Raw genomic sequence first — 16575 nt, 5'->3', positions numbered from 1 at the left:
GTGATGCCTTTTTATTTTGTCTGACCAAAGGTCCAAAACCCAAATGTATTAAATTAACAATGATATTTAATAGAGATACCAAAAGTTTCAGCGTAGCATTTTTTTTACATACTAGATACCTCCTTCGAGCCCAAAGAGTCCTTTATTTAATAAAGCCACCCCAAATTGCACACACTCATAGACATCAGTCCCCTAAATTTTTTGGTGAAGTGATCAAAAAAGGGCAACAAGTGTGATGTTAAAGAAAGTATAGATTCTAAATGTTGAAGAAAGTGAAAAAAATATCCTGCATCTGCCCCTTTGTCTGTATCCACGCCAACGTTTAATGGGTTCCACCTTTCCACCACGTTTTGTAGAAATCCGTCCAGTAGTTTTTGAGCAATCCTACTGACAAATAAATTAATACATACACACACACAGCCAGACAAATAAAACAATGTGTGGAGGTAACAATAAAAGTAAACATCACAATCCCCAAATCCTTAGGATATATCACTGCCAGTACATGTCACAAAGTATTTACTGTCTCTCCTTTCCTTTTCATGGTGACACCCCGTCCATTCTCTCAGAGGGCCTTTGTAACTGCAGCAGTGGTGCGGAGGGGATTTTGGATTCGTACGAGTGTGACCTGGAAACCGGTCAGTGTTCATGTCTGTCGGGATACACTGGTCTTCAGTGTGAGGACTGCGAGGAGGGCTACTTCACCAATGGCACCAGCGGCTGCCTGCCCTGCGCCTGCGACTCCTTTGGTGCAGTCAACCACCTCTGTGACAGGTAAGGCTGCTTCCCCTGCTTCCTCTTGAAGAACTTTAGATTGAAGTAAACTGCTGTGGTAGCCATGTTGGAGGTGTTTGTTTGTTTTATCAACATGATTGACAAGAGACATTACTTAATGTCTTTACTGTAATAAATTTGTATTTAGATAATGTCAACTTACTTTTACTAGTTTACTACCATAGTATATCCAAAGGTTAAGGAAGCACTCTGCATTTTTATATCACTTTGGATTTTGCACTTTCCCTCAGCTCTAATCAGCTTTTCAGATGTTTTTAGCTCAATGGTTTAGTAGTTAGCACCAAACATCAGCAACACCAGTGAGCATTTAGCAGCTGAAGAGACCGATATTTTTCATGAGCTACAGCACCTCTATTAGGCTATTAAATGTCAGGTATTGTGTCAACATCTTGTTCTGCAGTCCCCAGTAGCCAAAAAATATATTAATGTACTGTAGGTTCAAAGGTTTGTAGGATTTAGGGGCATCTGGTGGTAATGGTGCAGATTGCCACTAACTGGTTACCCCTCCCATCACCCCTCCCTTTCCATGCTGTTGGAGAACCTACAGTGGCCTTCAGGTAACATAAAATAAAAAGGCCTTCTCTAGAGCCAGACTTTATTTTGTGTGTAGAAACATCCTAGTGGTCCTTAGAGGGATAGTTCACACAAAAATGAAAATTCACTCAAATATCTACTCACCACCATGCCGATGGAGGGGTGGGTGAAGTGTTTGAGTCCACTCACTGATCTCGTCTCGCAATACTCACATGTTTTCGCTGTCATTTGCCCCTTGGGCGAGAGCAAAGAGGCGAGAGCTTGCGCTGTGCGTGCACACGAAGGTGAACGTGGCTCCAGGCTGAGGAAAACAGGGGACATTTAGGTATATGGTGTAAATGACGCCGTTCTGAGTAGAATATGAATGTCGTGGCTTACGTACACTTGGATGACACCGCAGGAGCAGTATGGAGGCATTTTGAGTTTTTTGCTGTTGTTTTTTTACGTTTGAAGAAGTGGTAACCAGTTACTTCAATTGTATTGGATTTGGCTGCAACGCTGTTTACCCCTGAAACACCAAAAGGGTTTTGTGGACTCAGTTTTATCAGTTTTATCAACACAAAGTTGATATATTTGAGTATTAGCCTTAGCATATCATTAAGTTTAGCTATCATAATAAATGTATCATGTTTAGACATAAACTTACACATGGTGAAGATACCTAACCAAAATACAATGGTGTTTGTCTAACCACTGTATTTGTTGTGTATCAGTTTGCTGATCCAAGTTGTTGGAGTCTTTTTGAGCTCGACAGCTGTGACAGTTTTACACATATTTTCTCCCTGGTTCATTTCTGCAGTAAAGAAGTTGTTTTCCCTCATGAATTTATTACCCCTGTGGTAGCAGAACATGTTACAGCAGCCTTTAGCAGCTCATGCAGGTTAAACTTAACTAAACAAACACTTAAAGAGCTGACTCCCCCTGAAAGACTAAACATAAGATGGACTCGAACATACACACTCACTAGCCTAACAACATTACACACAAAATGACCTCCACTTTTCAAAACTAATTTACAGATAAAGAAAATGTCTTATATTCAGGTCAATACAGTATCCTTTATCTGCAGAGGGGGAGAGAATTCTGTGCTCACTTTTTTTATTTTGGGCTTATGAAAGCACAGTAACCCTAACCCATGTTGTATTATGGAAGGAAAACTCTCATTTATGGCCTTGTTGTGTGTGTTATGTTTTTATGACAAACATATGCAGATATCCATATATGGCCTCTGGAAGATGTGCGATATATCAAACTGGTTGCAGTTTTCTAAAGAGGTACTCTCTTTAGCAACACAAGTACTGTGGCATGCCAAGCCCAAACACAATGTCTGTTGTGAATTAGTGTTTTTATCTCCGAAAGACTGGCACGAGATGGTCTGGGCCTCAGCTTTTCTCAGGCATTATGTTATCGAAAAGCCATAGCCCTGCAGAATCATTATTCCACCTAGTTAGCCAAACCATCATCCCACAGGCCTCCCTGAAGGCAGCAAAATGTTCACACTGGGCTTACTCCTCAAATTCAAAGCCAAAAAACACACGGCAGACCTTGCATGCAGTTTGTCCACAAGTCACAAGAACTCTGACTTGGATAAAGAAAAAGCTGTGTGTGGGTTAGGAATCTGGTAAAAATAGCGGCTGTACTTTCTGCCTCTCACCGTGAATAGGAAGGCTGCTGCATTTTAAAAGCTTGAGTCACTGTGTAAAGGATTCATGTTGTCATGCTCTGAAGAAATACGTCACAGTAGGCTTACATAAGCTAAATCTTAATGGGTGTACTCCTTCGATGGAAACAGGATGAGTCTTTCATGTTATTGAAGCCTGAACTGCTACGTCTAGGGCTCAGTGGGATGTAGGTGAAGGTGCAGGCAGGAGGGTTTCTTCAGGATTTCCCACAGTAACATACCTGACCCAGTCCCTCTCAGACAGTCTGAGCCTGAATGCTGCTAACCCTGTTAGCCTAGCCTAGCCCCCTTCAGGAGCTTATCACTGTGAGTTGCACAGATTAGCTGCCCCCCAGTCTGCTGCTTTAGGTATCTTTCCATTAAGTAATGAGCTGAGATAGAGCTTTTTGGTGCTTTAGAAGTGTCTCCTGTTACAGGAACTGCATTGGCAGTCAAACTAGACTTGGACTTTAATGCATTACTTTGTATGTTTGCATGCAATATGCTCAAAAATTGCACATACAGACTGCAGACACACCTATATATCCCAAAACAAGAATATAAGTCTACAGTCATGGTACTGGCTTTCTGAGGCTGTATTTGAGTGCTGCTTTGAGCTGAATGTTTCAGCTCTTTCTGTTTCAGCATGCTAACATGCTGATGTTTAGGTGGTATAATGATTGTTAACATTTGCCAATCAGCATGAAATTCAGCTGGTGCTGATTGATTTCCATTTGTTACTTCATAAACCAAAGTACCAAAGACTTAATAGTGAAGTGATTACAATTCATCAAGAGAGGATGTGTTGTTTTTTTTTCGAAATTCCAGAGCAATCCATTCCACAGTTGTTATTAATTAAAACTAAAAGTATCAGCCTTTGTTGCTATTTCAAATGACCACAATCACAGACAGCCCCTTCCATCATAGAGAGAGGCAAGAGGCGATACTTCTTCAAATTGAGTTAATGCTGTACATTTTGGACAGTGTCCACTGAAGGGGTGTGGTGTAGTCAGACAAAAGGCAGAGAAAAAAGGCACGTTTCAGAAACTTATTGACTATCTGACTAGAACTTTTGTTGTAGAATCCGGAAATATCCTGCTTTTATGATTTCACCCAGTCATTGTCGTTAATAGCCATTTAAGATGTTGATAGACATGCAAAGGGAGAAGCACTATATCTTCCAGATATCCATAGATCTGATTGACAAAATGAAATTAGAGAAAGAATTCTGTTCTGTTCTAATTATGTTGTGTTTGCTGCGACAGCATTATGTAACGCAGTACAATATATAGCTCAAAGCCTGGCAGCGCTGTTTTCTAAAAGTTTCTCTTTTGGTGTGAAATCCCAAGATGTTGATTTGTGCACGGCTTTGGTAATGACCTGAAGCTACATGTCCACTGCATTGCTGAGTCACCGTTTCTGTGTGGTGATGCATTTGTCTGGATAGCTAAATCCAAATCATCCCAATATAGATGAAGTGACATCACAAAAAGATATTTCCAGCCAAGTAGGGCTGACTGTTATAAAAGGCCTATTTTCAGCTTTCTTAAACATCACTGCATTGCTTACTTAGAATCTAAAAATAAAAAAATATATGCATCTAATATCAAGAAGAGTTCGTTGAGTTTAAACAAAATGTTGTGCATTGTCATTTAAAGAGGCTACAAAGAACAAAGTTGTCCTTCCTGTACCCTGCAGTTAGACCCTACTTTCCTCCCAGATGACCCTCATTATACTTAGTATAAGGATTTTAACTTGAGGCTCTAAACCATCTGTTGTGCTCTTTAACAGCGTGGCTCTCAATTGGTACATCAGCTGGGACACAGCCATCCATCAGTACAAACAAGCACTCAGGTTGTTGATTAACTTACATTTCACAAGAGCTGCTGATAATGATTTGACCTATGCTCACTCACTCAATGAGCTCCATATCTGTGTGTGGATGAGTGCAGCGTTCATCTGCCAAAGAAAGGCACTTTGATGTAGCGCTTTAGCTTGAATAGAATTTTGGTAATTCACATGTAACTTATTTTTGTTTGACACTGTATTCACACAATTCTGTTTATTTCTTCTAGCACTCATGACATTCTGTAAAGCCACAATTTGGGAAAGTAAATTATGATAAATGAATGATAAACTCTCAAATATTAAGACCAAGAGCTGTTTGACCATCTGACAAGCACTTGAACAGTAATGAAACTGATACAGTTTCATTTTATGAAAAACACTGACTTTAAAATCATTGCAGATAAACCAGGTAGGTAGGATGAATGCAAAGTCTTCAAACTTCACTCTGCACCATATGAATGTTAAATAAAAAGCTCTCAACACGATGTCCAGCACGCAAACAATGAAAAAGTGACAGTATATTGTTGAACTATTTGAGGAGGACTCACTAATGACAAGGAAAACTTCTGAAGGAGGCTTTGCAGTGTTACCACAGGCCAAGCAAGCAGCCCACTCCCAACATGCATGTTTAAAACAGGCACTACACTGGTATTTGCAAATTAGAAGTAAGTACAGCTTAGGCTGATGGGAATGTTTTATGGGTGTTTTGTCATTAACCATAGTGTTGGACATACTGAAGTTTTGCCTTATCTATGGCCCTTGATAAAAAGTTTCAGTGTTACTTATCTTTCATACATCGAGAAGCGAACATATTCAGGCCAGATTTCATGGCAGTGCAGCCAACACTGGGTTCGACCTCTGGGACAATGGTTTTCTGTACAAAACCTTATGTAGCAGTTTATAAGATGTTTCAGTCAGGATCAAAATGGTATTAGCACTGCCATCTGCAGAGCCACAACACAAGCTAAAACACAGTAGTAAAAACAAGAAACAGCCACCAGTATTGTGTTAGTATTGGATGAATTACTCACCAGCGACTGTTACATGGGCAGATAAATGTTGCTAAACTTGACCTGACCATTTTTAAACACTTAACTTCACTGAAACCCAAACTAATGTAATGGCAGGGTTGATAGCTCTTTAAACCAGATGATGTCTGTAATTACATCCTTATTCAATGTTCCTCTTAACAGCCTTAATGAGATTTCCTCCTCTTGTTCACTCATGATGTGGCATTCTTCCCAATTATGTAAATATATGTCATGCAAATCATATCAAATGTGTTAGCACAACAAACAGGGCAACAAAACATGTGTCTCTTGTATGTTATAAAAGTTAAACAGAATTTGGGTCAGCTTCGGAGGGCATCATTCGTAAGACAATTTGGTTCACAATACTGTATGGAAGGCTCCACAGTCTGTAATGAAATATTGATTGTGGATGCAGATGTTTCTTCTTGTTTATCATGTGTCACTTTACAGTAGATGCACCACTGCCATCCGGTTTTTACTTCATATTTATTTTTTGAACAGTGATGTGGGCAGAACCTACAAAATACATCAACAAGTTTTTCTATTCTTCCTTGTAGGTGAAATGTAATGTTTCTGACATTACATTTCAGGCCTAGACATTTTTTTATCAGATTAAAAGCTTGAATTTCCCCGTTGTTTTTGGCTAAAATCAAGATATCAACATACTGCATCAAGGAGCTAGTTTACAGCTTGAATATACTAAATGCAAAACAACATAACCAACTTCCACTGAAGCACTTGATCAAGTGGAAGCAGAGAGGTGAGTAGGGATCCCCAGCATCCTGCTGACATCAGAAAGCAGAAGTAGACTGCAGGGTTAAAACCGCACGTCTGAGTCCTGACTGATGGCCACGCTCTGCCGACCTGCACTCACCGCTTCACCACACTGCCCCCCCTGTGGCTCGGTGTTCAGAGGTACAGGGCTGATAATGACGTCGGATTCATATCTTTTAGTTCTTCATGTGTGTAGTTGTTCAGTTTCTGTAGGGTTTTTGTAAATTAATTCACTGTAGGCTGAGGCCTTTTCTACCACTGAACATGTGTGTTATTGTGGACCACTTAGCATTGTATAAATAGTGGCCAACAACTGAAATGTGACTGCTGTGTTGTTGCACCTTTTACCAAATCTGGAGACATGGAACTGAGATAGATCTTCTTCATGTATTTTTAATATTTTTTTCAGTCATTGAAGTTTATACCTTTAACAAGAATATAATAAAAAGTAATACACTTAACTTTTGACTATGGTTAAGGTGCAAAACAAGGTATTTCCCCAACTCTGAGTGTCACATGAACTGGTGCCATTAAAACCTCAACATCTGTTAGACTAAAGTGGCTGTTACCATATAAAATCCACTATATTTGATGTTTACACACACATTCATTATCTAATGATGGTGAACAAGCTAGCCAACAAAGGTTTCCCCTTTGAATGTTGTTGCCTGAACCAGGCCAGTTGAGATGAGATCAGAAGTCCTGCTGCTTGCTGGGATAACACACGTTTCAGGATTTGTCTGCATACCCAGCAATGCAACTAAACCTGTGTGCTTCCCAATCATTCACCTCACCTCCTGGTTATTAAACTCACATTGTGCAATTACTCCCCCCGTCGCAGAAAGGATTTTTACCCTTGTTCTAATCCGACACATGTAACAGACGATGGCCAGCGTTGTAACAGCAGCCACAAAATGAGGTTAAGCTTTGTCACCCGTGTAATACTGACCTACTTGACATGCAGATCTGAGACAGAGTGGCTGGGCCAGCGCAGTGCAGTGCAATCCCACCAAAACAATAACAAACTCCTCCCCGGGCTAAGAACAACTAGATTACTGATCACTGAGGGAGAATGTTTTCCCCCACTCTGCTCCAACTGTGGACCTGCATATGCGATGATACATTTCGAAATAAGTACCGGCGAACCAGCCTTATATCTTAGCTGCTCACAGACACAGATGACAGATTGTGCTGCATTGCCACAGGTTCGTTTCCGGCCACGAACCGGCCACGATGGTCCATTAAAGGACTCTTTTTGTGGTTCTTGCCTATTACCTGCATTGCTCTTTAGTTTGACAACACACTGAGGTTTTCTGTCTTGATCATCGAATTAGATATTTGTTAACTTACATCTTACTTACAGCAAAACCCATTTCAATGTCAGTCCTGGTTCTGTTCTTCTGTTATGGTGGCTGAAAATAGGACTGATGTGACATCTTAGTGAAAGTGTTTTTGTTCATTTTCCACCCCATGATAAGCAGTGACAGGTAGGGTTGGCTGGCAATATAATTACCTCCGCTAAAGAGGTTATGTTATCATCGGCATTTGTTTGTTTGTTTGTTAGTAGGATTATGAAAAAATTACAAAACTTGATGGAAGAGTGCGAAATCAGGATCTAGTGAATTTAAATGTGATTTTTGTCAAAGTTAATGAAAGGCAGCTGATCCTCTTTTCTTGGAAACCTACTTAAATAATTAACTTCAAAATTGTTGCTAATTAAACAAATAATTGGTTAAGTGACTAATAAGAGCTCTTATGTCCTGTATCGTGAGAGTATTGTCAGCTGTCAGGGGTTGTTGTTTACTGTTAAAGCTGTGGTATGTAAATTTCTTTAATATAAGGCTTGCATGAGAACATTGAGCAGGACTGTTTATGGTAATGTTTGTTTTCACACATGTAAGGAGTAGTACCTTTTTATTTGCTATATCAGCCAAAACAATTGCACTTCTGTCTATCAACAGTTTCTTCAAAGATTCTGTAGTTAGTTTATATCAAAATGGACAGTCTACATACTGCATATTCGAATTATGAAACCATGTATTCTGTGATTTTATAAGATTATATCTATAATAGCTTATCCTAGTAGAAATGTGAGTGAAGGTGACTCTTGTCTAGTGCACACGGTACATAGTTTTTTCATTACACAATCCACAGATACAGGTCTGCACAAGCAGCATTTGCCTTTTGACTGCTAAAAAGAAATGGTGTAGAAACACCACGTGGTGCACACCCACAGATAACGGAAGTAACCAGTGCAACCAGTAACAACATTGCCCAGATCTTCTGAGGTGTGTCAGCTGCTGAGAACATGAGAGGAGCTTGTTCATTGATGCACCGTTTAAGCCTGTGTATTGCTACACAAATTTATTGTGTCAACAAAGAAATGACAAAGCATTAGAGGACGAATGATGAAAATCAAAAAATGTATAATATTCATATTGATATGTTCAAAGGCCGGCGGTTCAATCCCAGTCTTCCACATCTGCATGTCAAAGTGTCCTTGGGCAAGATACTGAACCCCAAATGGCCCAACACGGAAAAAAGTGCTGTCCATATACACGCTGTATGAATGTGTGTGTGTGTGAATGGGTGAATGTCAAAAAACTGTACTGTAAAGCGCTTTGAGTGGTCATCAGGACTAGAAAAGTGCTATATACAAACAGACCATTTACCATGTTCTACATTGTAAAAATCCTCCCATCATTCTACCTGCTGACCAGGCAAAAACAACTTCTCATTTATGTCTGAAAATACAAAATATTTCTGGGAATCAATAAAGTCTCATTACAACAGCAATATAGAAGGAACATTGTAGGGACAAATCTAAGAAGTGGACAAGTCAGAGTTTCTGCAGCAAAAAGAAGAAAATTGGAGTCTTGTCCGTCAGCGGCGTTTAGTAAATGAGAACAGACACTTCATGTATCAGACAGACTGGATCAAACACGCAGCTTCCAGAAACACTGTTTCTTTCACATTTAATGGGGTATGAAATCAGTTTATCAACATATCACTACTTGTTTTCATTATTGAATAATTGTTGCCAAACTTGCTTCCAGTTTTAATTTTAAATGGGACTCTTTGGTTTATCATGGTAAACTGATATATTTGGACTTTTGACTGTTTTGACTGTCTAAAGATGTCAGCCTGGACTCTGGGAAGGTGTAATGAGTATTTATTATTATTTGAGCAATCTGCAACATCCTCAGAAATGGCAATAATTATTTTTATTTGATTAACTATGGGCCTGTTAATTATTATAAATTATTATTGTTTGAAAAACATTTAGATAAATATTACTAAACTCAAGAGTTGTGTATCCTGATCTCAAGACCCTTTCTGCTCAATGTTTACCCTTCAAGATGGAATCATCTGTCATCTCTGAGTTTTCTTGTCTAAATAAGCATGATGGCATTTTTTGCATTAGGGTCAGGATGCTGCATATGGTTATTCTTTGTTCTCTCTGTTTCTGTGTGTGTGTGTGCGTGTGTGCGTGTGTGCGTGCGTGCGTAGCTGGAGGGATGTGGATTGTTGATCTCCAGCCTTGTCCTCAGTAGTGCCCACGCCCCACTGAGCACCGCTGTGGGCTGCTTCATTTGCATTAAGTGCACTTGTTTCAACAAAGCCCTGTTTGTATGAAGACCCACGCACATGCTCAGGGAAAGTGATCCCAGTCACTCTTGATTTGCTTCAATTGTTTTGAAGTTATTGTCCCCAGATTATATTTGTGAGTCCATTGTCTGTGTTTGAGGGCTGGTCAGGCTTGACTTAGCGTTGTACTTCTTCTAGGATATTAACTTGAATGTGAGTAGGATTAGAGAGCCATGTGTGATTTTTCTTTGGGAATGTATGTAGCCTGTCACTGCCACTCCTGCTTCCATCATGCATAAATGAGCATGCAGCGACTTTAATTAACAGCGAGCCCCACAGAATGGTGAGATTGCTGATCCAACGTGGATAACATACACAAAACGTGTGTGTGTGTGTGTGTGTGTGTGTGTGTGTGTGTGTGTGTGTGTGTGTGTGTGTGTGTGTGTGTGTGTGTGTGTGTGTGTGTGTGTGTGTGTGTGTGTGTGTGTGTGTGTGTGTGTGTGTGTGTGTGAGTGATTGCTGAGGAGTTAAAATGTAATTGGATTTAAGTTTGCCAGAACATTCCTTAAGGCATTAGCCACTGACATTTGCTCAGCTGAGGGCAATCATACTGTTAAACACATGAAGTAAATAAACAGCCGTTATGCTCAGTGCTTGGCTGGATTTCTGTGGCTGACATTTGGAACTTTAATATGAAGAATCAGTCATAAACATAAAATTTAGTATTTTGTTTATGATATATACTTATGAGGACGTTTTACTGTGTACAAATCTACTTCTATCTGGTGAACCAACTATGTAAAGTGGCACAATTTCTGATTTGTCTCAAACCTGGTTTGGTATTTTATGCTACAGTTTCTAGTTACTCATCACAAAAATACATGGAAATGTCAGCCCTGTCGCACAATTGGAAATTTGCAGGAGGTCTTACTTTTTAAGTTTTAATAGAAGTCAAGCTTATGTATGTGTCCTTAAAACGTAGATGCAAAGTGACCCATTAGGATTGCAGTCAGTAGTGAAATAATATGTCCTATCTGCAGTCCAAAAAACAAACACTTTCCTTTGGCTTGATATTTTGTTGCGTTAAGTCAAACACTTTAACTGTTGTGCTGATTTTGTCTTGTGTTCTGCCCCTTACAGCTCAGGAATATGTGTGTGCAAGACAGGAGTGTACGGACCCAAGTGTGATGAGTGTCACCCAGGTTTCTTCCACTTCAGCAGTACTGGCTGCCGACCCTGCCAGTGTCAAAACCACACCAGCTACTGCCATCCACAGTCTGGTGAGTCTATAAACAATATTTATAACAGGTTGTGTTTTTTTACTCTATAGAATGTTAGTTTTTCCATGTATGAGACCACCCCCATAATCGGAAGTGGAAGTAATACATTTAACATATACTATACAGTTTCGGGTATTTGTAGTTAACTTACTTGAGTACTTACTTCATTCCCCTATCCTCATGTGCAGAGTGAAATATTGTACTAATATTTTACTTTTTCTTTTTACTTTTACCATCATGACCCTCTGCAAGCCTGTATATATTTGCTGACATGTTACTGCATTAATAACTTCCAATAATGTGAAGCATAAATCAATATAACACTACAAAGGGGCAATTCTACATAATGAGTGGTTTTACATTGATACCTAAAATAAATGTTGCTGCTAATACCTCGTTAGTTTTAGTTTAATAAGAGTTTTTTAACATTGTGTTGTTGTTATTGAAGTACTTCACCCACACTGTACAAAACGTACCTTAACTGTTGTCTGTAAACCATCTCCTGACAAAGTTGCTTTTGAGCAGGAGTAGTCATCTGGGTGGTGAGTCAGAGTTGCTGGTTTGATCTCTATCTCCACATGTCCACCTGTAGGCGTGTCCTTGAGCCACACCCGCCTTGAGTCAGGCTGTCAATGCTGGATTACTCTGATTGGCCAGTGATCCTTATCCTAGAACTCATGCAGTGTTATACCGACTTCTGCTCTCCTGCAATGGACGGTCAAAATGTAATTTGTTTTTTTTTATGGTGTAATGAGATCTCTTGACGTGCGAGACTGAGAGAGAAAGAGAGCCAGCACTGGGTTAACACCTTTGTACTATGCCCTGACGATTGCTGTGTTTGAATAGAGAATATGACTTTAGTAAATATTTACATATTCAGCTGGCAAGGACTCAGAAAGCTGCTAGATCAGAAGCAACTGTTACATAATGTTAGAAAGGTAAAATTCCACAAATCCAGTGTCTGTTCGCATTTGCGTATGACTTAAGGTGGATTTATCGTCCTCTGTGTCCTTGATCACAAGGAGGATAGCAGCTCGCCTCCCAGCAGCTGGGCTCAAAGACTTAAAACCTCTAGCTAGTAACAGGCATGAGAAGGAGGATAGGTGGAGGGGACAGAGTGGTGATAGTGGCAGGGGGGTTGTTTTAAAGCCATATGTCTTGCCATTATAAGGAGCAGATGGAGCCCAGTGTTCTCATGCTGTGGATTAACATAGTTCAGGTTTTGACAGCTCCCTTTAAACACTGACCCTGGCCTCGCCACAGGGCAGCTTACACAACACATTGTGCAAATTCAAATTATACTGTAACCCAAACACTGTGGACCACAGGCAAACATGACAGGGACTCGCCATAATCCAGCACGACTGAGACAGATTGTCTCTGCACTGACTCAGTTCTTTCAACTAAAATCATTTTTCAAGATTGAGTAAAAGTATTCAGAGACGATCAGTTCATCAAGAACTTTCTTCACGAGATCACAAGTTCTGTAATCTAACAGAACCTCGGAGCTCACCTAGGAACTTTGAGGTCACACGTTGAAACCTAGGTGACGTAAGTCAACCACACTTCAACCGTGAACCTTAAATGACTCTAATTTAACTCAGGAAACCCTTCATTTATCAACAACTGGTACTCTTCTCCAAGGTTAACCTCCTCTTTAACCAACTATTGAACCTGTCATGTGGAGGAATTGCTGCAGGGACCCTGTTTTCAGCAGCTGATTCCACTTACATAAGTAGCCCCTCTGTTGACACACTGTTAGGTTAATAGTGGGAAGAGGAGCATGACTTCCCTCATAACTGAAACCACAGTTCCACGTGAGGCAGCCTTCAGACAGGTTGGGTCATGTCTACGTAACCTCCATAATCTATGATCATGGAGGCACAACAACTCCACCACATACAGAGACTCAACTACAAACAGCATGGCAGTGGCAGTACCTTCATAAATATTTACAATCATAACAATGAATGAATTACTTTTCTATGCAAGTCAAATCAGCATTGCAAGAGTTCAAATCCATTAGTTCATATTCATTAAAAAAAAAATACTATTGAACATCAGTCTATGATTAATATAAATTTAAACAGCATTTCTAAATAGATATTCCACCACTATAATGGACAACATGATGACCAACATAACAAGTTTTTTTTTATTTACTAGATTGGTATGTTGACATGAATTAAATGGAAAACCCTTTTGTTTTGTTTATTGATTCATTTATGTAAGTTGAAGGAGCCGTGACGTCATCGTATGACCAACAGATCCACTGTGTTGAAGGAAGGAAGTGAATGAAGGAAGTAACCTAATCATGTCACCTTTGTTCTGTCCTCCAGGAGTGTGTTTGAACTGTGAAGCAAACACCCAGGGATCCAACTGTGAGGAGTGTAAGCCTGCTTTCTACCGCAGCCCTGGAGCCGCCCTGACAGAAGCCTGTGCACCGTGTCCCTGCTCCAACTCCACCTCCACTGGCACATGTCACACTGGTCAGTCACTTCTCATAGCCACTGAGCTTTGTTCCTTGTCCTGGATTAGCTGCAGTGATTCAGCAGGTTTGGCCTCTCTGACCTAATACACACCATGAAGTCAGTGTTACAGCGTGGTTTTAATGGTGTGTTTGTTTGATTGTTGAATCGATGTCTGAGAGGATATTTAATACTGTCAGACTGTGCTGCAGATATGTCAACATGACATCTTGTCTCCTGCTGTTGGCCTGTTCTCCAAGGTAATTCAAAAGATACAGTGCAGAGTGTCACTACATTTGAATGTTGATTTGCTCATGAACCTCTAAGAAGCAGTGGTCTTCCTTAATTCTGCTCCTTAAGAGCCTTTGATGCAGCAATAGTGTCTTTGCTCGACTTTGTGTATGTCTGTCCTGTCACAGGTTCCACTCCCACTAGGGCATCCTACTGGTCCATTTCAAGTGTATCAGTGTGGTATATGAATGTGTACAAGGGAAATGGTCAATGAGGATACAGAAAGTTCAACACACCCCAGCCACCAGTTATTATCATATGCAACCAAAATGTAACCTTGAAGTCATTTAGGTGTGGATTAAGGAGGATTTGCATATCTGCCTCACTGATTCTGTGGTGAGTTATTCAGCCTGCTGTTCACTGATATCATCTAACTGACAGTCTGTTCCTAGTCTGCTCCCGGTGCACAGCGCACTTCATGAACAGCAGCACTCTGCTGTTATTTGTAATACCCATGGCTTTGTCTCTCAAGTCACATACAGCTCCCCCTATACCAATCCTTCAAGTGTTCCTGCCTGTTTACAGTGTTAATGCACAATAATGTTTGGTTTTGATGAGAAACTTCCAGAACTCTAAACCTGCAGAGTGCTTTGGATCTCTTTTTACAGACAGTCTGTGATTTAACAGGGACCTTCCTGTGTGACCCCACTTATTTCACCTCCAGGCTGCTGCTGCCCTACTTTCACAACACAGCCAAAGGTCTCTGTGGGGTTGAGAACTGGGTTGAACCGCAATCACTGTCATATTCCGAAACTACCTCAGTTCTGTCTGATAATGTCATTGTATAGCAGCTAAACACAGCATGGAGGGCTACACCTGATCAACAACACTGCTGAAGGAGCTTATTGTGTGTCAGGAAAATATTTCCCAAGTCAGTGCGCCACCATCCTGTGTTGTGTGGAGTAGGATAGATTGTTGAATTCATGTTACTGCCTGCCACTGGCATGTCATAACAGAATTCATCAGAGCAGGCATATTTCTGACCTAATCTTGAAAAAAAGCCTGCTACACCCTCTTCACTCCAAGCTGGTCTTTAGCTAAAATCTGTCTGTGAAGTTGGTTTACAATGTGATTCTGGTATGACCACATAACTCACCTAAAATCTACTCGTGTGTATTTCTCTGCCTGGAGAAAGTTGTATTGTTGTGTTTTATTAAAGGGATAGTTCACAGGAAAATGAAAATGCACTCATTCTCTACTCACCACTATGCCGACGAAGGGGTGGGTGAAGTGTTTGAGTCAACAAAACACTTCTGGAGTTTCAGGGGTAAACAGCGTTGCAGCAGAATCCAATACAATTTAAGTCAATGATGACCTCTTCTTCACACGTAATAAAACAGAAAAAACATAACATGCCTCCATACTGCTCGTGTGGTCATTTACACCGTGTTTTAAGCCTAAAAGTCCAGAGGAAGTGGCTAAGCTAGTGGCCATAGCCACAGGATGGGGACTCCGAGGGTCCTTGACTGCACCTCGTAGGACGATATCAGCGGACATTTAGATTTCTTTCATTATCATTCATTATACTTTTGTTTATTTCCTTTTTTTAATTATTTAGGAGATCATTAAGTATATGAAATCTTAAAACTACTGCTATTTGAAAAACAAAGCGACAGTTTCCTGTTGCACACACAGAGTGTGACAGTAACACACTTTGTACTCCAGCATATGAGATTTGAGATAACAGTGAGTAAAATGATCAAGGCAAACTCCAGTGATTTATGAATGTGTTCAGACTGCATAGATTTTCAATTTAGTGATATAAATCTGAGAGAAGCAGCTTCTCAAACTGTAAACAGAAAATTTACATAAGTAATCAATAGATAATCAAAAAAAGTTTCTAAATGAAATGTTTGCTGATTGACTAGTTGATTGATTGAGTAATGTTGCTAGACATGAGTGGACACCAGAGGGAGAAAGGATTGTTTTGTTATCTGGTTTATTTGTGGTAACAAGGTGATGAGTCAAAATGAGATTTCAACCGAGGGAAAGAGATTCCAAGAACTCTAATTCCAAGAGCTTAATTACAGTATGGCCAGTAGCCTTGTAGCATTTTGTGGTTTTAAGATCAGCCATGACACAACTTACCCATGTCAAACTGTACTTAAACTCTTTCTGCAAACTACCTATTGAGGTTTTCATGCATCACTCACTTACTCCTCATCAGGTTCTCTCACCTTGCCCTTCCCATTTCTGGACCAATCATCAACACTGTTGCCATATCCTGACGCCCCCATTGGTGGCAGCCTGCTTGGCAACAGCCATGTATAGATGCGCTTAGGCTGTCAGGTTATGATTGCCCCTGC

At 40.2% G+C, this 16575-nt stretch overlaps 1 protein-coding gene across 1 annotated transcript in view; it reads left to right on the top strand.

Annotated features, from left to right (window-relative positions):
- The window catches only part of LOC118115374 (multiple epidermal growth factor-like domains protein 9), a 31029-nt gene that overhangs the window by 4906 nt on the left and 9548 nt on the right, over window positions 1-16575 (top strand). Inside the window, exons 2-4 of the mRNA XM_035166479.2 lie at window positions 570-774; window positions 11371-11510; window positions 13850-13999. Of these exons, the coding sequence (XP_035022370.1) occupies window positions 570-774; window positions 11371-11510; window positions 13850-13999 (495 nt within the window). The remainder of the gene's footprint in view (window positions 1-569; window positions 775-11370; window positions 11511-13849; window positions 14000-16575) is intronic.

The sequence above is a fragment of the Hippoglossus stenolepis genome, chromosome 9 (genome assembly GCF_022539355.2).
Source record: "Hippoglossus stenolepis isolate QCI-W04-F060 chromosome 9, HSTE1.2, whole genome shotgun sequence".
NCBI lineage: Eukaryota > Metazoa > Chordata > Actinopteri > Pleuronectiformes > Pleuronectidae > Hippoglossus > Hippoglossus stenolepis.
The sequence above is the reverse complement of the archived record's forward strand: the minus strand, read 5'-3'. Positions and strand labels throughout refer to the sequence as shown.